This window comes from Miniopterus schreibersii (genome assembly GCF_964146895.1).
Source record: "Miniopterus schreibersii genome assembly, chromosome: 1".
Classification (NCBI taxonomy): Eukaryota; Metazoa; Chordata; class Mammalia; order Chiroptera; family Miniopteridae; genus Miniopterus; species Miniopterus schreibersii.
The window spans coordinates 79,964,462-79,987,928 of record NC_138101.1 but is presented as its reverse complement, the minus strand read 5'-3'; the positions used below and the strand labels follow the sequence as shown (position 1 = coordinate 79,987,928).

Here is a 23,467-nt window from a genome sequence, read left to right as displayed (position 1 = left end):
CGTGTATTCATTCATTCAAAAAATATACATTGAGCACCTAATATGTGCCCAGCACTGCTGGTATGAGTGATACAGCAAGGAACAAAAGGAACATAAATATGTACCATTGTGGAGTATATGTTTCATCCAGGTCAGTCTAAACCAATCCTAAGCGTGGGCAATGAGGGACAAAATAAAACCATCTTTCCCCTGAAGCTCCTTCAACATCACCCTGACACTGGGATCCAGCCTTTCACTTAGAAACACCCATCTGAGTCTTCAGCTCCCTTCACAGTGACTCAGGTTGCGATGATGCTATGCCTGATAAAGCTTTACATGTGCCTTAGTGATTCTCACAATATGAGCTGAGTGGCATCCGATAGCTACTCAACACGAGTTTGATGAATAAATGATTTTTAGATCATCTCCTAAAAGGCTTCAAAACTCTGAAAATAAAATATTGATCTTATTTCCACAAATATCCAACGTGAAAGGAGGGGCCCTAGGCTTGTAAGAGCACACTAGAGTTTCCTGTGTCACTCCCTTTGTATCTGTTGAGCCATCAACTAAAGGGGTAGTCAGACTCCTCCTGCTCACCTCCAGAATGAAGACTAGCAAAGGCCAGAGGATTTCTACTCCCTTTGCAAATACAATCAAACTCATTTTCAAAGCATTCATTTTACCTTACGATGTCTCTGTGTGGGAAATGACACAGGCACCATTCTTCCCACATGACGAGAGAGATCAGCCAAGGTCACACACTGGACAGGGTCAGAACCATACTGGTCCTGGCCATAGCCTGGATCAGGTGTGTGCAAATTTAAATTCAGCTCTAGACTGATCCATTTTGAAGAACAACTAACCTCTCTCCTTCCTACCTAGGGTCCATCCCAAGTGGGCCCAAACCTCCAGGTTAGCCTAAACCAATCCTAATTTCTTTGGCACCCACAGATTCATGGAGCACATGGCAGAGGTGTTGGCATGAGCATTCAGGCATCAGCTCAATCCTTCTTTGGGCTCATCAGGAACCAGTCAGCTTCCTTAAACCAATCAGCTAGGCAGCAATCTCCAAAGAAATAGATTTCTAAACCCATGAGATTTTTTTACTGCAACTTGTTCTTAAATATCCATCAGATATTAAATGTCATTGGCCATGCTGGATCCCTCTTTTAGCTAGGATGAGCAGACTGTGGAAACAGGAAAGCAGGCTCATCTTATCTCCATTACAATTGCTCGCTCTAGTTTCGACGTTGGATTGGTCACTGGTAGGCCAGTTCTAAGAGTTCCTGGAATGAGCATTAGCTGTTTTTCTAAGCTCTCCATTAGCATGCCACAAACACTGAAGAAAAGCCATTTTGAAAAGCAATTCCCTAGTGTGGCCTGACGTCAATTAAACAGTTCTAGTCCAAGGCTGTTGTATTGTTTTTCCTAAGTCCAGGCCCTGGGCTTCCAGAGCTGGAGGTTAAAGACCTCTGTGATCTTGCTCGCCCATTACACACTTATCAGTCATTTATCCCCAGAGGAGAAATCTAATGAGCTTTGCAGAGTGACAGGCTGAGAGAACATCTGTGTTCCCCTTAAGATTCATTCATTCATGTGTTCAACAAATATTCACTGAGACCTACCCTGTTTGCACTATGTTGGGGGTACATTTTGTAAACAAAAACGGGGCCTGGAAATGACACATGTACATGACGGGCAGAGGCTAAGCAGGCCTCCTGTGGGGTCGGGGCTGGTCTCTGACGATGCCTCTTATCCACAGGAGGAGACTAGCCCGGCCCTCCTGTCATTAATGACTTTCATAATTACCCCTATGAATGGCAGGCACAAATTTCCCCCTTGAGTAATCAAAATAATTGCCTGGGGAATGGAGGCTCTGGGAAAAAAAGGAGTCTCTGTGGAGAGCAGTAATGACAGATGTGAAAGGAAACAAAAACACCTGAGGGGAGAACATTAAAGGAGAAATAATTGCCAGAAAAGCTTTTAGAAACACTGTCTTCTGTTAGGGAAGGTGCGCAGCCGAGCTGAGACAGAGGTGGCAGAAAGATCATCTGTCTCAAGGGGTCACTTGTCCCGCATCTCAGCTTGGCGCTCCCCCCTTTTCTCAGCCTGCCTGAGACTCTTTCTCCTTCTCTTCCTTAGGGGACTTCTGGGTTCGAAGCGCATATTGACAAGTGTTTGGAGCTGGCGGAGTATTTGTACAATATCATAAAAAATCGAGAAGGATACGAAATGGTGTTTGATGGGAAGGTATGTCTTCTGATTTCTACAATCCCAAAATGTTTAATCCATTGCCTGGACATTCTTATCCCTGATATTTTTTTATGTCAGTAATGCACTACCCAGATAAGTGGACCATTACAGAGGAGAAGCACGGATGCCGCGGTAGCTATTCTGAGCTGGAGTAAAAATCAAACGCACAAGAATAACTCTGGATAATGTTGTGAAAGGCAGGCACTTCAAAGGTGGTTACGGATTTAAAAGCAGGATTTGTATTCAGAAGCTGCAGACTAAATAGATTAGAAATGTCCTTGGTATTTTCAAAATTGCCAGTTTGGGCTGAGTGTGAATCTTACTTTCCTCTCTGTAGCCTCAGCATACAAATGTCTGCTTCTGGTATGTTCCTCCGAGTTTGCGTGTCCTGGAAGACAATGAAGAGAGAATGAGCCGCCTCTCAAAAGTAAGTGATACAAGTTCCTCTGATCTGGCTGTCGGGGGGTATCTTGGGGCTTTCACGTGTATATCATTTTTATGATATATTCATAGGCGTTTAGGAGAAATCCATCCTTAATCTTGGTGCGTGGACCCACTCCCCTCTGTGGGCTCCTGCAGGGCCAGGACGTGCAAAGCTGGTCTGTCCAGTCTTTTAACAGCTGTACCTCCTGGCGGTGGCTGACCTGCCAAGTGAAACTGGCGCTCAGTTACAAGCACGGGAGAGACTTCGAGCACCAGAAATGATTAGAAAATAAAGCCGCTGCTGATCCTCTTGAGATGCCAAGGTCAAGACTGTCCCATGGGGTCTTTAGAACTGTGGTGACTCCCAGAAGGTAACAGCAGGGAGCAGTAATAACGACCACTGTTCAGTGTGGTGGTCCCAGCTCAGCTCTGAGCCGGCTTTGCAGCACCTCTCGCAGCCGCCTACTTCGGGAAGCACTGTTGTCTCTCTGTTCCACTGATGGGGAGCTGGAAGCAAGGGAGAAAAAGTCACTTTCCCAAAATCAAACCCAAGTCTGACCCCAGAGCGTGAGAGCTTGTGCTGTAAACTCTACTGTGGCCAGTAAGACCCCCTTTCTTCTCTCTCTCCTGCTCCCATGATTACACACAAGTGAAATCTGGTTTATTATGTATGCCAAAGAGAACCTTGACGGGAGGGAAATGCAGGGGCCCATTTCCCACGGCGTTGGAAGAATGGGAAACTAGGGATGAGCCTGTGTATTTGGATCTCAAAGGGTTGGTGGGTTGGCTGGTTGGCTGGCTGTTTGCTTGGTTGCTTGGTTGGTTAGTTTTCCATTTTCTAACAAAGGAGCAGACCTCCTCCAGGCACTGCCCAGAACAGGGAAGGCCCTCTCCCTGACTGCTAAAGAGCTGGGCTGCCTCGCTTACCTTCCCAAACATTTTATTTCCTTCTATTCAAATGAAGAACAGGGTTTCATGTGGGGTTTAAAACCTCCAGAAAAGCTTATAAATGTTAACTCCTGTCCTTAAGGACCTAGATAAAATAAAACTTACACATAGTCGAGGTCCTTAAATCAAGCCTTCTAATTAGAGCTTTGGTTTGCATCCCTGGCTACACATTAGAATTATCCCAAAGCTTTATAAAAAATAATGGTGACCAGGTCTTTACCCCAAGATTTTCATTCAGTTTGTTTTGAATGGGCTTGGGGATAGTTCTAAAAGTTCTCCAGGTGATTTCTATGTAAAACCCAGGCTGAGAGCCAGTGAACTACAGGAACAGTGCAGGAAACTTCTAGAGCAGGGACCCATGGGTGCATGTGTCTGGGGCGGGAGGGATCTTGTTCCTGTTTGTAGGTTTAGGGAAGGTGGTTCATTCCAGGAAATTAAGCCCAAGGGCATAAAGGAGTGAGGATGGGTTCATATTGGAGAAAATTACAGGTTCGAGGCAGGGGGAGCGCTGCTGTCATTTGAGAGAAAAGAATTCTTTTTTTTCTGGAACTTTTATGGTGGTTTCTCCATGGTATACATTATCTTAACAATTTTATTTAACAAGTTAGTTAGAAATTTAATATTTCTGTTTTTAGCGGCTTTCAGTTCTTTAATTCTCTGACCAGACAGATAATGAATGGAGTAGTTTGGCTGATTCCATTTGTTAAATTGATTTATTACTGCTGGGCTGAGGGATGGATCAAGATGGGACTACAAAACAGAAAGGGTTTTTCATCATTTTCTGAGCAAAAGTCAACTCTGAGTTCCACAGTTAAATACAATTCTCTTCAAATACCTCTTAGATTTAGCACATCACATAAACTGTAATGGAATGGAGATTATTTCTTGGGAGCAGCCATTAGAATATTAGTAAGTTGTTTTCATACTGTAGATAAATCAAATTGAAAGTCTCCTGGGATTGCAAAATGAATTCTCCTAATTTTTCCTCTCCTGTGACTCCATTCTCCTGACTGTAATAGAGAGAATTCAGCAATTCAGAATTGGAAATCAAAATAGAACCACATAAATATCAAGGTTAAGTTTTGTTTATTTATGTCAATAATTTTTCAGAAAAGTTTTTCATTAAGTACAAAGCCCTTAAACTGTCATGTCCAGGGACCAGTAAAATCTTCACACACACACACACACACACAATCCCAGAAATAAAAGCGCTGAGATGAAATAAATCATCTGCATTATCCAATATGGTAGTAATAGCCACATGTGGCTATTTAAATTTAAATCAACTGAAATTAAATTCAACCAGAAATTTACTTCTTCAGTCATACTAGCCACATGCCAAGTGCTCAGTTTGTGACTAGTGGTTATCACCTCAGATGGTTCAAATAGAGAACACCTCCATGAGCACAGAACGCTTTCTTGGTCAGTGCTGATACAGACCCCAAATGGGGAGGAATGGGGAGTCTTCTGTGTGGTGTGGGGCAAACAAGAAAATGAGGTTAGCACTGGCTGATGTGGCTCAGATCAGAGCATCTGCCCTCAGCCTGAAGAGGTTGCAGGTTCGATTCTCAGTCAAGGGCACATACCTGGGTTGCAGGTTTGATCCCGGCCCTGACCGGTGCACGTGGGAGACAACCAATGGATGTGTCTCTCTCACATCGGTGTTTTCTCTCTCTCTCTCTCCCCCTTCTCTCCCTCCCTTCTACTCATTCTCTCTAAAAATCAATGGGGAAAAGATATCCTTGGGAGAGGATTAACAACACAAAAAGAAAATTAAGTTAAATTACTTGGCTTAGCATACAATAGGCACTCAAAAGTGTTGAGCTAAAGTGCTATTTGCATCTTCCAGAACAGGGAAGGGAAACAACACTGAGGAAACCTACTAGTGAATCATAGGCCTTGTCTCAGTCCACCTGCTGGCTTGGGGATCGATATCTAGGTGACAACTGGTTATTACTAAAACAGGCATAAGTCAGTTTCATGAGGGAGGTAAAGGTGAGAATCTGGTGGGCGTGTTTCCTGCTGCCCAGTCAGGACTGTGACTGTGCAAGTGACATATTGTCACTGAGGCAGAGTGGGCATGAGGGCCTGGGCGCTATGGGGACATGATCACATGCCTTGGACACAGGCAAGGGGCAGCAGGTAGGCTCCGTTTGCAGGCAGTTATCAGATAAGAATCCAAAGGCTGCATGTTGATTACTGCTTGTGTTTCTAATTCTTTTTCATCATCATCTTCTTCTTGTATTTTAATTTTCATTACGTTTGATCATTACCTGCATCTTTTCTATCAGCTTTTCTAGTCCTACACTGATTGGCTTACTTTCAAAAGATCAACTTTGGATTTAAAAGTAAATTTGTAAAGAAGTACTTTGGTCTCATATTTGACGTGACTCTTCTATTATTAAATGTAGTGGGGAATTTAATTTGTGAGATTTTAACATTATAGAATGTCGTATTAATCGTTATTCTAGTTCATTTTCCAAAATTTCACTCATACTTCCAAAATTTAAAAACAAAAAGGTTTTATAATACACACTGAAAAATACATTTCTGTGACAGCATGTGAGGTTATTTCATGACGCTTTAATCTGAGCTCTCTTTGGGGAAAGAAAAAATGTGGATTCAAATTATGAAAGAGTCCCCTGGTTATTGTTTTCTAAAAGACTGAAAAAGCTAGTGGCACATAAGAGAAAATAATACCCTAAAACTTTTAAGGCAGCTCCAAAGAGCTCTTGCTGATTAGGCCCTTAGTGAATTCTTCAACATGCAGCCCCTCTCTTTCTCGACTGTTTCTTTATTCAGCAAACCCAAAAATGTCACACACACACACACACACAATCCTTGAAATAAGTGAAAACTAAATATTCATCAGAATTGTGAGAATTGTATTTTTCTTAACTTGCAATTAGTAATTACATAATGAAGTAGATGTTCCATGTTCCTGCTAATTTTAGTTCATCAGCATTGACTGGAAACAACTAAAAGTCACATGTATTTAGACAGCTGTGATTTCTGCCAACCCAGCTAGCTTCAAGAACTGGAGGGATTCAGTCTTATTTTATGCCAAAGTCTGTTTGGGAGAATGGCTGTTACCATTAACCTTTTGACCTTTGATTTGCATTTATCTGAAAAATTAGAGTTGGTTGTTCATGATACCTAGTGCCATTCCTGTATGTTTTCCTTGTATTGCCCATGCAAACTAAATCAGGGTTTAATTCACTGAGTAAAGCATAGTCATTGTTTTATCACTTCTAAAAAGCAAGCATAATTGTTGCACAGGTAAAACTAAGGAATAGTGCCTGGCCGGCATGGCTCAGCAGTTGAGCATCGATCATGATCCAGGAGATCTCGGTTCAATTCCCGGTCAGGGCACATGCCCGGTTTGTAGACTCCGTCCCTGGTTGGGGGGCGTGCAGCAGGCAGCCAATCAGTGACCTTCTCATCATTGATGTTTGTATCTCTCTCTCCCCCTCCTTTCCTCTCTCTGAAATCAATAAGTATATATTTTAAAAAACGCAAAAAACTAAGGAATAGTTATGTGATTTTTTCCTTAAGTTCCTGCAGATGCATGGATTTGGAATTCCTTTTCTAATTTGGGACTTCTCTTCCCAGGAACATACTGACTTGCCCTGCCTCCTAGCACAAAGTAATGAATTTCATGTCCTTAGGTTAGAATATTCTAGTAGATCCATTTTCAGAACTTAATCCTAGACTTTAGATATTTAAATTCTAATTTATATTTATTCCTTGCGATGAGCCCAGTGCTATGGAGATAGCCTTAATCTTTTAAGTGAAAGAAGGCTCAACCCCACAGAAATATCCATCTTTATATTACCTCCCTATGGTATAGGGAAGGGGTGAGAAGGGACTTAGAAATTTGTTAATATAGAATCAGAAAACTCAGTGCTGGAACCATCTCCACATTTTTAGATGAGGAAATTAGGTTTAGGATGTGAAGTGAAGGTGAAATGAGGGTGAAAGGAAGTCTGTCTTTGTCTTTGTCTTTGGTAATGAAGGACAGCAGAGTTTGCCACCCCAAAATATGCTTGTGAGAATATTGGTTATTTTAAGCTGGGTTTTAACAAACAAAAGATTCAGAAAGAACCTTCGACCTTCCCTCTTTACCTGCCTAAAGGAATTTAGATAGAGATCCTGCTCCGGAAAGGGAGAGATCATCACAGATAACTATAGTTTAATTTTAAATAAGTGTGCTAGACACGGAGAAACCTAGCAAGGTCCCTTTGATCAAAGTCTTCTCTTGTTAAAGATGGCCCAGCAAACATTTATTTGCCAAGCTTTTGCTTTTCCATCTTCATGTAGATTGCGATCCTACCCTTTGATGTTCCAAACCACAACCCACCTCCTCTTCTCCTTAGCTCAAGATGGCATATAAGCCCTTAACTGCCCAGTCTGTCCGTGGGTCTCATTCTTATGGCACCTGTAAAATAAACTTTGGACATTTTCTCCTGTTAACCTGTGTTTATTAAACTTGATTATTAATCCAGCTAGAAGAATTTAGAAGGTGGGAGGAAAACTATTTTTTGTGCCCCCAGTTTCTAACAAATCATTAAGCCTGATGGGAACCATGTTAATTTTGTGAATTGAGTACTTTGAAGATGAAAACCTCATTGTAAGTCAATGATCATTTATGTATTGGTATTGAAAAGTGGTATGTTCATAACAGCATTCCATTTGAATCTAACTACCCTTCATTTCAGATGGATTCAACTGTGATATAAGGCATGGTCCCTATTTTGAACCGAGTTGTTGACTATGTATATCCAAAATGAGTCTATAGTGTTCCTAACATCTACCATTCCTGCTAACATGTTTGCAGCAATAAACTTAAAAGGTCAGATGTTATATTTATAGACTCCAATGATAAAATATCATTGGACTGATCATACATACAGTTAGACATAATTTAAATGCATGCCATTATAGTCAATAAGAACTCAGGAATCCTTCAATAGGCACCCAGCACCACCAGTAAACAAAAGAAGTGAAAGGCTCTCCTGCCCTCCAGGAGCTTGTGGGTGATGTTATAAGTTCATAACATCAGGTAAATAAAAATAAATACATTAATCAGAGATGAAATGTATTTTCTCATAAGAGGACAATTGGAAATTAGAATATAGTCATAATCTACGGGTCATATATTTATGACTTAAAAGAGAGAAGATGCTAGTGGACTAGAAGAATCAGGAAGGGGTTCATAGCAGTTGTAGGACAGCAGCAGAGCCTTGGAGTGTGTGTCGAACATGAACCATAAGAGAAAAAGGGATTGTAAACAAAGAGAACAAGTGTGACATGGCAAGTGTGAGGGTAAGTGAGACGGGATAAAAATATGTGATACACTCAAGGGGTATTCGATAGCTCTTGTCAGAGTTGAAGGTTTATTTTGATGAGCACTGGAAGATGAGTCCTCAGAGCTGGGTGACAAAGGCCTTTGTGCTGAGTGAAAGAGTGACTTTAATTTCATACACAATAGAGGACTGCTGGCACTGTAGTCACCAGTCTGGCATACATGTAGAAAAACCTCCTCTGTGATCCACTTCTGTAATGTTAAGTCCTTACGGGTTCAACTTTTTGCCTCAGCTGATTCTTCATCATTATTAAGAAACATATTTCAAAACACCTTATAAACTGAGGCAATGCAAAAGGGGAAGGAAAAGGAACTAGAAAGCCTTAGAGTCTCAAAAGTCTGCTTATTTTCATACATCACTTGATGTTGAGGCTTACCTCTTGGTAACCATTCTCTGAACAATGTTTTATTTCCAATGTTTCTATATATACAGGGGGGGGGAATACCCTCCCCCATATGTTGTATTGCTAAAGTATTTCACCAACACCAGATTCTTCTCATTCTCCCAAAACACTGACTAGAAAGTCAAGAAAAAGGTGGCAAGCACTTAATAGCCTACCATTTATTATTCCTCTTACCACCTTTAAGATCTTGGATGTATTGATCTGCTCCAGCCCTCCAATCCCAAGAAAACTTGGAGGCAATTCCTTGAAGGAAAAACAAAGAGGATTCTAATTGTTGAGTTAAAAACTAAAAATGCTACTTGATAGTGGGCTATGTGACCAAGGGGAGAGTCCCCGGGAGAAATAGTCACCATATGGATCTGGTCTCTCGCACAGGTGGCTCCGGCGATTAAAGCCAGGATGATGGAGTACGGGACCACGATGGTCAGCTACCAGCCCTTGGGGGACAAGGTCAACTTCTTCCGCATGGTCATTTCAAATCCCGCCGCAACTCACCAAGACATTGACTTCCTGATTGAAGAAATAGAGCGCCTGGGACAAGATTTATAAGAAGCTACCCGCTAAGCTGTTTCAGTTCTCTAGGTAGACAATTCAGTTGTCACAACCCGTGTGAATGTATTTGTAGTCTGTTCCAAAGTAAATCTATTTCTATATTGTGGTGTCAAAGTAGAAGTACAGTTTAAAAAATTAAAAAAAAACACACACACAAAAAAACATTGCTCCTTTTAAAAACCCTTTCTTAAGTTTAGAATACCTCTCTGATAATTAGTGACAAAGGCTGTGTTCTAATCCATAAGGAAAAGCTTAAGGTTGTTATAAATACTTCCCTTACTTTTAATATAGTATGCAAATCAGATTTTATTTTCCTTCAAAGTAGTAGGATTGAATCGTGCCAAATTGCCCCTGAATCGTAAGAGGTTCTTTGGGGTGCAGTAAAAAGGATAAGTAAATATAAAATGTATGTTGACAACAAAAACTCTTGCCTTTTTCATAGTGTTAGAAAAAAATTTCTAATTTACCTATGGCAACATTTCAAATGTATTTAAATACATATAATTTTACAAAAGGAAAATATATATATAATGTATTAAAAAGAAATCCTATTTTGTAACGTATAGATTTTTATTTTCTATGGGTTATACGAACTGCAGGGGCAGATATAAAAACTAAGCCAGATTTTTTGTTTTCTTTCTTTTCACGGAGGCACAATATTTTGAAACGTAGGCCCACGAAATTCTTAAAAAGGTATGATGCTTTCTTTCATTCATGTTATGGCTTATCACGTCTCTAAAGTCAGTATTATAAAACAAACACAAAATAATACTGCAAGTTCCCTAAGATAACTGATCAAATCAACAGTTGAGACTCTCTTCCCATTTAAAAATGTTTTCCACCCAGTGGGCCCTTTGCAGACCCACTGGGTGAGCATGACAAGCGAGCTTCACCCTGGGCCAAGTTAGGGTGACCGTCTCTATTCTGCCTTCCAGGTCAGCCTGTTTTGAACAAAAGGTTGATGCTGCTTCTTGAGGTATCTTCCCAAACCAAATTCTTTTATTATTAGGTCATTTGGATTAACTAGAGAAAGATAAAAATAAAATCTAATCAGCCCGAGCAAAGAGGAACGAAGCACACTCCCGAATGTGGTGAGCCCAGAAAGTTAAAGTCGGCCTCGGGAGAAGAGATCTCTGTGTGAGAGCAATGGTGTCATCCGGACGCCGTGTTGTCACTGTCCAGGAAGGACATTTACTGCCTGGGTAATTGTTTAGTCCCATTCTCTCCCATTCCTACTCACAGAAGTCTCCCCTGCTAGGCTCCCCATCGCTGGGATCCCAAATCATTAATTTCTACTCCATGGGTGGTTATTTTTTCTCTCTTGAAAAGAGCTTCTCACCCAGGATTTTGAGATAGTATCTTAAGACCTTCTTTTCTCTATTTCCCATCAAGATCCAAAGTGACCAGATTATGTAGAGATTAAGATCCTCAGAATTCAAAACGATATTTGAACAACATCTGCCCCTGAAAACCTGATGGAGTGACATGAGCTAACAAGAGCTCCCGCAGATATTTATGGGGCTGCCGATTCTCAGGCGCTGAGTGCTAGCGGAGAGGACTGCAGACTCATATGTGAGACTGCAGACACAAATTTAGAAATATTTCTCCTTTCTGTATGGACCAGAAATCACTTTTACCAATAGGTTGCTTTCCCCACCCCTGGCTCCTTCCAGGTCCTTCCCCAAGTTTGCTGGAGCCTTGCTCAACCCTATGGAGTGAAATCCCTACCAACCATAGCCCAGGGAAGGAGATAAATAAAAGTCTAATAGGTCCCAGTAGTTTAATAAATATTCTTTAAATTAAGCCTATAATCCACTCAGGTGGGAGGGACTGAGGGAGGAGATTGTTTTGAAAATTAGCCAAAATTCCCAGTACCAAAGGCTTTTATGTAGAACCATTCTTTACAAATTTTAGAAAAGTTTGGTTGTAGCTTTAATCAGAATTGACATGACCATTTTCATTTATACAGCAATATTGTGTTTATTATTTTTAAATACTTGAAAAAAGTGTGGCATGTCTTCATCTGAGGCATATGAATGGTATTGACTTCATGCACTGTCACGAGGCTGCGAGGAAAGACAAGGGATCGGTTGTGCGTGTAACTGTGTTGCCTTTGTTATAATGATAATAGTGTCCTGTCACCTCAGATCATGGTTGTGCGCTTTAGATCTGAACTGTACAGTGTTGCAAATCAACATGTGTTGCTGTAAAAGCTTGTACAATATATTATTGATACGTCTCTTTCTGTGTGGTAGCTGTATTGATATTCCGAGAACCTACATTCGCATCTGTCCCTGTAATCTCGCTCTCCCTCTCTCTGCTGAGCTGTACGCCCTCCATATCGGCCCTAATGCAGAACAGGCCCTCAGCTAAGCTCCCCACTGAGAAATCTCCTTCACAAAATGCAAGGTGAATGCTACTCCATCTCTGAAAACAGAAGAAACCAATTGTGGAGTGTCACAGACTGCCAAAACTGCAGGGATCGTCCCTGCTGGGGTTTGGAGTGGGCACTACTTCTTGGACTACGGACAAAGAAAGCACAGGTGTAAATACAGTGCAGGGAAGGGACCGAGGCCCTAACAGTGGGGATCATCTTGCACGTGCTGTCCTGTTTTCAAGTGCTAAGTACAAACACTGTGTATTTATTAGTTGCGTGTGCCAAAATAGTGTTCCCAACTGGTGTTTCTGAAAGGCATCACCATCTCCTCCCCAACGTTATGCCATTACTAAAGACAGAAAAAATATAAACCTGTGACAACCTGTTCTTACCAAATATAAACTTGTGTATGATCAAAGTATTTTACCTGTGTCATCTCTCTAAACCCAAATAAATGTGTAAATGTGGACACATCTCAGGCTTTATATCATTATTTCTGACCCTGCTGCACTGTGGAGCTAATTTTTAATGAACTGCCCAAATAAGAGGCCCCTCCCTTGTCACAGAGCTCAGCGTGTCTTTGGGTCTTTGTTGGGAAAATGAGCTCTTACTTCTGCAGTTGCCCCCTACTGTAGCTTCTGAAGCATATTGCTTGCCACGGTGGTTTCTCTTTCAGTCAGATCCAATTTTTTTTAAAAAATGTTTTATTAGGAAGATTTTGTGGACGTACATAAGTGGAGAAAACAGTATAATAAATTCCCAAGGTCTCACCCAGCTTCAACATTTGCTGATTCAGAGCCTGAATCTCATTTCATCCATTCCCCCATCTCAAATCCTCCTCAACACCATATAATCTATTTGTTGTCATATAATCTATAAAAGAGGATTCCTTTTTTTAAAAAAAGGCCTCAATACCATTATCACAACTAAAACTATAATAGCAATATTGCCATAACAACATCAACTATTCAGTGAGTGTTCTCATTTCCCTGATTCTCAATTCTATAGGAAAAGCCAGGCCCATCGCCTGTGGCCCGGGGAACCCAGGGAGGCCCCACACACCTTTCAGGGCAGCTGGGACATGTGAGTGAGGTTCACAATACACATGGGCTATTGAGGTGCGAATAAATTAAAAACTAGAAAGCCATGGAAATTTAAGTGGTGCAGTATATTCTGATATGCCTTGCCAGGAACTTCTATGGCCGAATAAATACATATCAGATTTAGTGTATGTTACGAGTGCTCATGAGGGCTATAAGGTCAAGGGGAGGAGGTGTCCTAAAGGGCTGGGTTTTGGTCCTAGGCTCCTGCCAGGAGAGGTAGGTTCCCTGCAGTTTCATCCTTCCAACAAGGCAGCTACTGGAACAGCTGCTGCAGTCAGACCGCCTGGCCTCAGGTGCCAGCTCTGCTATTCATTTGCTCTGTGACCCTCAGCAAATCACTTAACCTCTCTGAACCTGGGTTAGCTCATGTGTTAAGTGAGGACAAAAACAGCACTTGCCACACGGGTGATAGTGAAGATGGAAATGAGAAGAAAACCCAATGCCTGCAACATAGTGAGTTCAGTATGTGCTAATTTTACTTTTATTCCGCGCTGCCACCTGGAAGAACCAGGCTTCAGGTGCAAGTCCTCCATCCTGCCCAACTCATCGAGACAAGATTGTGCCGAACACCCAGAGCACGTGACGGCAGCATCTCCGGGTAGAAAGCCATTCTATGAGCTGTCCCTGAGGACAGCAGGCGGGTGGCTGAGGCAGCCCCGGTCACAGCCTTAGCCTTGGCTTTAACAGAGAAGGGGGAGACTCAGAAAGGCCGAGGCCAGACGGGCGTGGCTCAGCGGTTGAGCATCGGCCTGGGATCCAGGCGATTGGGGTTCGATTCCCGGTCAGGGCACAGGTCCAGGTTGCGGGTTCGATCCCAGTCAGGGGCGTGCAAGAGGCAGCCGATCAATGACTCGCTCATCATTGATGTTTCTCTCTCTCTCTTCTTCTTTCCTCTCTTTGAAATCAATAAAGATATACTTTAAAAAAAAAAAAAAGAAAGAAAGAAAGGCTGGGCAGGATAGCTGAGTGAAAAGGAAGAGTGAGAGAAATAAGCTCTTTTAGTTGGGGTGAATTATCTAGTACTTGTTCTGAACTCCTTTCCCCAAAGCACACCCCTGCCCCAGACAGGCAGGCGTCAGAGTTAGAATGAAATTACACAGGACATCAGCTTTGGCTTCATTGGGAGACCAGATTTTCTCCTTACCGGGTTCTTTGTCTCGTGGAGTCTGAGAATGAAATTCAGGGACAACGGAAGAGTAAGGGAAAGAGTACAAAGGTTTAGTGTAAAGAAAGCAAACCTCTGGGGTGCGAGAGGGGTCCTGTAAAGGGTCGCCTCTGCAGCTCACTAGCCTAGGGGTTTATATTTCCTATATTTGTTCCTCATGGGCTCCTTCTAAGAATTCTACCTTAGTGACAGCCACCCTCTTTGTTTTTAGTTTCCCACTTCAGGGGGTCGGGTGCAGGGCAACCTTGTTTCTCTCATATCCTGTTTGCCCAGAACATTTCACCTTTGCATGGTTCCTTTTTCCTCAGGGTCCCCACCCTAACTCCTGGCCATTTCTGACTCCTCAGTTGGAATTGCTAATGTGGTCACTTACCTAAGGCTTACAGCTCCCATCTTACACACTGAGACTGAATCATGGGGGGCACATCACAGCTGAAAGTGCGACTTGGTCTACCCCAAACCATTAAAGAGTTTCCAAAAAGCAAGTAGCGAAAAAGCACTAAAAGTTCTAAATAAACGTTACCCCTTCCCACGCCTGCTGCCATTAGTCCTGGCCTCGTAGCATGTGCCCATCAGCACAAACAAACTGCACACCCGGGGAGCTGCACAGGCCTTTCTCTACTTGGAATCCTGCTCCCCACTTTTGGAAAAAATATGTGTGGTCTCTATTAAAGTGTCAGAATGGCTCGGGAAAAGTAATTAAAAGCTTATTACTGTTGGCAAGAAAAGGACTTTTCAAGAGGAGTTTCAATTTATTTAAACATGGTAACTTTGTAAATTCCAAGAAAATTCAATTATGCAAACTTGACAAAAGGAGAGCTTCCAAGAGTTTCTTTCAATTCAGATTTTAGTCAGTCAAAAGGAAATCTTGCTGCTAAATCTTTTGCTTTTTCTTTATTTCTTTATATGTCTGTTTTATGATGGTGGAGATCAAGAGAGTAAAGAATAGAATTTTTTTTTAGTATCAATTTTTTAACTTAAATTGCTGCAGAAGGTTACCCACATTCCCTCTGTACTGTCAAGACATGTTCTGGAGGGAGAACACTGTGCATCTCCACAGCTGGCTGAGCCCAGGCTGGTTTATGTTCAGGAAAGAGCAAACGGTTCCAATTCTTACTTAGCAGCCAAGAGGTAAAAAGTTTCCTTCTTTTTAAAGTGGCAAAAACAAAGCATCTGCTCATGCCACTTTTTTAAAAGGGTGGGTGGAGTTTCAGGTAAAAGATCTATTGAGAATTAACCATCTATAGTTAGCCCTGGGTGGGCAATTAAATTCTGACATTGAGTGATTCTCCCTGCTCCTGTCATCACGAGCTATAATAATTTATTCTAAGAGCTGATTTAGTCTAGGAATAAATTCAATGCATGAAGAACCCCAAGCCAGTGACACTATTAATCTAACAGTTATAGCAATATTCAATGAGATTCAATGAGGGAATCTAGGAATGGAGGAACTCGCAAAGGCCAGGCCTAATCCCTTTTCATAATCCACACCTTCAACCTGAGGCAGCTATTGCATAATTTCTGAAGCCCTTCAACAATTCCTGGACTAATGACAAAATTTCTACTCGATAATATATTGTATCTTCCCTTTATAAGTACTGAATGTCTTTTCCTCATCTGCAAGCTTGAGTTAGTGGCACTTATTGCAAAGGGTGATAAGAATTCGATGAGAGAACCCCTGCAAGGCCCTTGGTAATAGTAACCTGCCAGTGACTGTTCCCTTCTTTCCCCAGCCCTGTCCTGTGACTGTCCTGCCTTGCTGGTGTTAGAATCACATCCGGATAGATGCCTGCTGGGGAGTCAACTGGTTCAACATACTCACTAGGAATGTAATTGCTACCCTGGGTAGCTTTTCATATAAATTAAAGGGGTTTTGTTTTTTGGTTTGTTTGTTTAAATAAAACATCAATGGAGACCATGCACTTCTGCAAAAAGAATCATGCACTTGAGCACACTGGAAGCAGGTTTTCTTCCGGTAAACTCATTTATAAGGACTTTATTAGATTCTATTAAGACTGGGCCCCACAAGGGGCAGGCTAGATAATCACCTATTAGCTGGTGAGCAGCAACCACCTGAGACAGAGGACCCCAGTTGACAGACGCCACTGCAGCTGGCATTGCTGCAAAGAGATGATTGGGGTGGGCTGCAGGAGGCCTCAGCAGGCAGGGAGCAGCGTCTCCAAGGCTGTGTGTCCCACGTCCCACACCCTGAGCCCGGCACTTAGGCAGGACCTCATCCTGCCTCATTCCCCTCACAGGCTGCAGAAAGCTGCTCTCCCGCCTCCCCCAGGCCCCTTCACAGGCGCTCACTCCAGGACCCCTGCCAGCTAAGAGCAATGCCAGGTTCTGTCTGACACAGGGACCACAACGATCCCGCCCTCCCTGTGCCCAAGCGAGGGATTCCTCTAAGAAAAAAGGAGTTGAAAGAATGAAAAAGGCATTAGTCATTCCCTTCTGAAGTTAAGTAACACAGTTTGCTTCAGAGATGGGGGAACCACAGGAGTCATATACATATATCTTTCATGTTAAAAAATATATCTACAAACTATGTAATATCTAAAAACCTAAACTTCCTATACCCATAGTTCCACTTTCCTTCTCCAGCCACCTGCCTTCCTGGAGTCATCTCCTCGCTACTGAAAGAGAAAGTCCAGAGTAAGTCGGCATAAACATTGAATATTTGTGATGTGGTAGCTACTGGCAGACAAAGGTGAACGGTCATAGCCTGAGGTTTCAAGAAGCTTCCAGTGTGGCAGGAGAAGCAGGACAAGGATGCCTCCTCGGGAGGTCAGAGAAGGCTGGATCTGGAAGGACACTTTCCAAAAAGACAAGCGGGAGAAAGGCACCCAGGGCCTTTGCAGAGCGTGAGGGAGGCACGCAGGCCCTCCCCGGGAGCAGCCCTCCAAGAGCACAGCTCACAGTGCAGCACAGCGTCCGGGGGAGCCCTGAGGTGCGCCTACTAAGGGTTCTGGTCATAAAGAGAGCTAAATGCACATTGTTGGCTAACACATGTGAAAAGAAACCCAAAATAGCCATCGTTCTGGAAGCATCTCTAAGAAAAGAGAGTGGTCTGGAGGGTGGGAAACAAATATGCATTTATTTAAGGTGGAAGATTTCTAGGGGAAACTCCTGGGGCCACAGCAGAGCCCCAGGCTGGTTCTGTGAGAGACCTTTCCGGCACCTCCACTCGGACCCCTGCTCAGAAGGCTGGAACATTCCTATACAGAGTACCTCACAAAGAGAAGCCTTCAGTGGGAAATGTTGGTTCTCTAGAAGCCATGTTTTCCTACAGACAGATGATATTGAGACAAGTACAGTTTTAGAAGTAGCCAGGGCTCAGTAATCCTTTAGTGCCCTAAGGTTAAAAAATGTTTAGCCACGTTTGATAGAGGAGGGGGAAAACCTTACCAATTTACTATGCTCCAAGGAAGTAAAGATCTAGTGGAATAGTTTTCATTTGTTAAATCTATTAGATTGTGAAGCAATTAACTGTTTAAACACATTAACTATCTCCTGGTTCCTCTCCCGTAGAGCATATTAAAAATCATCATTCCCACTTCAGACAGAACTATATTAAATCATACCCAATTGTCACTGAGTCCTACCAACACTATTCTACTTTTTCAAATCCATCACTTCCTCTCTATTACTACAGCCACTCATCTCAGTTTTGGTCCTAATTTTTAACTGGGAATGTGATAGTAGCAGTTACCTTCTATGTTACCATTTTCAGTTGCAAGTAATAAAAGTCAACTTGAACTAACTTAAGGAAAAAAATTGGTACAATACTGGAAAAGCTCATATAGTCCAAGGAACCCCAGGAACACTCAGCACTTAGGAAGGGCAGTGATCGGGGTACTTCAATGACCTTAGCCATAAGAATTTCTGCTTGCTCCCTCTAGAGCCTTATCATTGATGACATGACTCAGTTCCAAATTCCCAGTGTCTGTCTCTAGTTCTTACTCTTAAGAACCTGAATGGGTGAGCTTTGAGTCAAGTGTTCACCCTGATCAAAGTGACCACGTCCAAGATGATGGAATCATGTGGCACAAACATGGCTCCCAGGGCCCACCCCTATCCTATACATCAGAGATAGAGGCCAGGGGAAGGAGGGTGGCTTGAGGGCTACAGGGTTGGCAGGCATCCCGATAGGCACCATTGGTTACTTAATGTGCATGCACACGCACACACACACACAGAGCAGCAGCGCTGTTCATTCACTCACTCATTCATTCTGCCAACAAATATTTATTCAGTGCCAGTGAGGCCTAGCCTTGGAGATACAATGGGAATGAAAAACGGGCAAGGTTCCTGTTGTTATGCAGAGAGAAGACAATAAAACAAATAAATGTAAAATTGTACCTTCAGAAAGGAGTGGTACCTGATGTAATGAGAATCTATGATGAAGTCATCCCTTTTCTGAGAAATCAATTTATGAGCTGAGATCTGAAAGATAAAGAGTAACCCAAGTTAAATGGGTAAGACTGGTGTTCCAGGAAGAGGAAACCGCACAGGTGAGCACCGTGTGGGAGACAGGAGCATGACTAGCAAAAGACACTTTCCAAATGTTTGGTTTTTGTTGGTCTCTATGGACTAAAGAGCAATAGTCTCGCCTGTGTTGTTCATTGCTGTCTCTCCAATATCAAGAGGAAGAACCAGCACCTGGATGTCAGGCTCCTAAAGGCTCCTAAAGGAGTAAAAAGCAGGGAAGAGATTGTGCCAATGAGAGGCTGGAGAGAAGAGCAGGGGCCAGGCCCTGCAGGGCCTTGAAGAGCATATCAAAGAGTTGTGTCCTGAAAGAAAGGAGAGTAGGTTGGCAGATTTGCATTTGAAAGGAGAACTGTTTAAAATGTGAAATAATGATTGGAGAGGGTCCAGAGTAGCTGTACCAAGTAGAAGGTTATTACAATAGTCCAGAAAAGCATGGCAGAATCTCAAACTAGCAAGTGATGGCAGACCCGGACATGCCACAGGCTGCTGTTCTCAGAGCCTTTGATTCCCACGGAATGGGAATGACCTTTCCTCTCTAGTCCTCGTGGCCCCTCTCATTTAAGCACCACCAACCCACCCTTTATCAATTAGAGGAAGATCTGAAGAAGATGAAGGGGAAATAATATTCATCTTTTTTTTTAATGGAAAAAACTTTCTTATTCAAGTTACAGTATGAGATAGGAGACTGAACACATATATTTCATAGTTGTCTTAACAGGAGAAGGGTATCATTAATGGGCCAGAATTTAAATATTTCTAAAAAAAAAAAGCAGAGAGACTGAAACAGTGCGGAGGAAGCAGCAGCCCCAAACTGGCTTGGGAGAAGCTATGGCAGAGAAGGCAACCAGTCTTTCTGGAAGGATCCAGCAGAATCTAACCTCCACTTTGGCAGGACAGGGACAGCAGAACAAGAAGGGGTCAGCCAGTCACTAATGGAGGGCGTGTCATCGAGACAGTTGCGCAGGTGACCGTAACACTCACGGCCCTACGTGTACCTACCTAGTAACTTCCCAAGCTGACAGTCTGGCTTCGAATAAAATTAAACAACCTATTGTCACCCCTTGGCCAGAAAGAGCCAAGACTATATTTCACTTATTAAATAAAAACTAACCAATATAGAAATAGTTATGTTGGCTGAAAAACAAATCAGTAGATACAATAAATGTGACATGTCTAAGAACAGGAAACAGTATACAAAGAGGTGGAAAAGGCAAGGGGAAATTCAAGAGAATTATAGACTCAAGCCGAAATCCGAGAAAAGAGAACAGAGAAAATTAGAGGTAAGAAAATAAAGATATAATGAAACCTGAAAGAAAGTAGGTGGCCTAAACTCTCATACCTACTTTCTAACTGAAAACAGCTAAAATTATTGGATAACATATTTAAAACATTTTATAAACATCATGATCTAGCAACAAATAAAAAATTCTCAGGTCAGCTTACTGAAAGCAGAAATCCAGAAAGGCAAGCTTAGCATTAAACCATTTTTACCTTGAGTTTATTGGTCAAACTTGGTGAATTAGAGCTTTGGTTTCAGGACTTCATGGCAGAAAGAAGACTAAATGTCCTCCCATCTTTACCAGCTCTGTTCCTTGCCTAGTCATGGATGGCTATAACCACCTAAACTTGTGAGCAATTTCTTTCTTTTTTTTTCTTCTTTTTTTAATTGATTTTTGAGAGAGAGAGAGAGAGAGGAAGGGAGAGGGAGAGCGAGAAACATCAATGTGAGAGCAGAACATCAGTCACCTGCCTCCCGCACATCCCCTACCAGGCATAATTTATTTCTTTATTTAGATGTTTTCCTCCCCAGGCTGTGAGCTCCTTGAGGCCAGTGATTCTGCTCTGTTCATATTTGTGTGCCCACACCTGCCAGTGTGCTTAATACGCAGCAGGTACTCAATAAATGTTTTTGAGTAATTGAAAGCAATAAGAATAAATAATCAATTCAAATAACCACTATTTATACAGAACAGGGTCATCCAGCAACTCAGAAGGGCCAGGAATTTTATTTGCTGTAAATTATTGATAGTAAAGTTGACCTGTAGCATAATTGGTTCCCCAAATGTTTATGAATTATCCAAAAAAGATAAACCTATCATTTAATCCACATATTAAACAAAATAAATAACTGGTGGCAAATTCACTTTATTGCCTTTAATAAAATGTGTCAATACTTATTCTGCCTCTATAGAAACCCAGTTAACTGAGATATCATACTTCTCAATCGTTCTAGATTAAAAGGGGCTCTATTACACTCAAAATATATATTAAAATATATTTCATCTTAAAAGTAACTCATACATGAACAAAATGTAATTTAGAATCTGTCAGAATATGAGATGAAACTAAACATAACACACTTATTTTAGGATCAAACACTTAGAGAAGGAACTTGGGCAAAAGTATGTTGTAGAAATATCAGACAGCAGACATTCCTGATGGAAGGCCTAGCTGTGTCTGCCACACTTTTATCTGGGAAAAGCTGGGAATACCTAAACACCTTAGCAGTCTCCCTGGATTTCCTCTCCTTGCACAGTTACTACCTCAGAGACCTGGTGGCCCAGGTTTCCTTGCACAAAAATGTATTTGGCACAGTTCAACAAGCATTCACTCAAGTTTGCAAACCCCATCCTTGAAAGAATTTTTTAAAATCTTAAAATATATGATTTTCCCTAAATAGCATCTATTGTTTACTTAAGCAAGCTTGAGACATTCTGAATTTTAATGGGTTCTGAAAGAATATTTATGTGATTTTTTTTTTCTTTAATTGCTGTCTTACCTGATTAATGTATATTCCCAACTGTGTCCAACAGTTACCAGCTGCCTTTACTGCTACATCATATTTCATCAAATTCCAAACAGGCACAATAAGGAAAAAGGAACAGAAGTTATATAGCTCCAAGGTTGGATCACTTAACACTGGAATGAGAAGTAACTTTCTAGAAAAGGAAAAGAGAACCCAGGACCTCTGCTCCAAGGTTTTGTTTGCCCAGGAGGAATTTTTCACAAATTTTTCTGGAGCCACTTACTTAGAATTCTTTCCTGGCTTCCAAGAAAAATCTCAGTGAAGAATCTGTATCTCCAGAAATGTCCTAGCTTACCAGGATGAACAAGCCTATCAGCTGTACCTAAGCAATGGTAATTCATTTCCTTTCTGACCCTCTCCCTGCCACCTCCTTCATCCCTGCCCAGTTCTGCCCAGTTGTGACCCCAGTTTTGCTAAACCTGGCTTGTTAGACACTAGATGGATTCAGAACCATGGGGAAATTCTAGTACCTGTTGACTGAAGCAAGAACTAAAATTTGATTTCTCCCAAGAATGTAGGTCTGAGATACCATGAGGCTTACATTGAGAAAACAGGATTTCTGTGTGTGACTCAAACCTCATGCATCAGAGATGTTCCTGAAACATTCCAGTTATCATTAATAACTTGAGACTTGCATCATCTAAAATTATAATTCTCTCCCCTTGCAGAAAATTTTATGACATATCTCTAAAATCCTATAAGAAAATTTGAAGTAGCTTTACTAACTTTTTCCAGAATATAGCATTTTAAAATTTCAACTCTAACCTAATTATTCCCTGGAGCCTCTCACATGGCTACTAACACTTCATATAAAAATGCTGCACTTGGAATACATGGCCACATATTCTCAGGAATTAAAGAGGGGAGGGTAAACTACATTGACAGAATTCGACTTTAATCACTCAGCCCATCCCAGTGAACTTACTTTACCCAAGCGGACAATGTAAAAATGAAATTACTTTACCCAAAGTGAAAAACTGAAAGTCTTGCACTGCACATAAAACCGGTGGAAATTTCAGGGAAATGCATGAACCCAACATTGAACCAGACGCCTAAATGTCTGAGTGTTCCTTCCCAATGCTTCTCACCCCTCATCATTTCCTCTACCCCATAATCAGCTTATAAAAATGCCACATTCACGTGGAATAGTCCCAATAGCTCCCCACACACTAACCACCCTTCCATGTAAGATGAAGTCACCTGAGGTTGACTTTTTCCTCAGCACCTTTGTGGCTTATGCCTGGCACCTATTCGATACTCAGAAACTGGTGACAACGTTATTATCTCAGAGAACACGTTCTGAAATTTAGTATCATATTGTCTCCTCCACAGTTACAACCTGTAAAAATGGTAGAGCCAGGAAGTAGCAGTATCTTCCTCAAGGAATTCATATTGTTTTTCCCCCTGTTCTCCACGTGTCTTTTAATTCAGATAGCACCTAAACTTGCTTTATCCCCTTCAAATGTTCACTTAAAGAGAATGGACTCACTTAGCTGTTTCAGAGATCATCTAAGGAAAGTTATGTTTTCTGGATCCTCAGTTTTATTTTCTTCTGCTGCGTTCACACTGCAGGATACAAGGAACACACTGACATTTCTATT

General features: G+C 41.8%; 1 protein-coding gene across 2 annotated transcripts in view; it reads left to right on the top strand.

Annotated features, from left to right (window-relative positions):
• GAD2 (glutamate decarboxylase 2) overlaps positions 1-12,773 on the top strand; it is a 76,702-nt gene extending 63,929 nt beyond the window's left edge. Inside the window, exons 14-17 of one of the 2 annotated variants that reach the window (XM_081136371.1) lie at positions 2,122-2,229; positions 2,570-2,659; positions 9,748-9,954; positions 12,180-12,773. In XM_081136371.1, the coding sequence (XP_080992497.1) occupies positions 2,122-2,229; positions 2,570-2,659; positions 9,748-9,921 (372 nt within the window). In that variant the 3' untranslated portion in view covers positions 9,922-9,954; positions 12,180-12,773. Of the gene's footprint in view, positions 1-2,121; positions 2,230-2,569; positions 2,660-9,747 lie in introns of both variants that reach the window. The other variant, XM_081136370.1, reaches the window with a different exon arrangement.
• Positions 12,774-23,467: the final 10,694 nt, after the last annotated feature.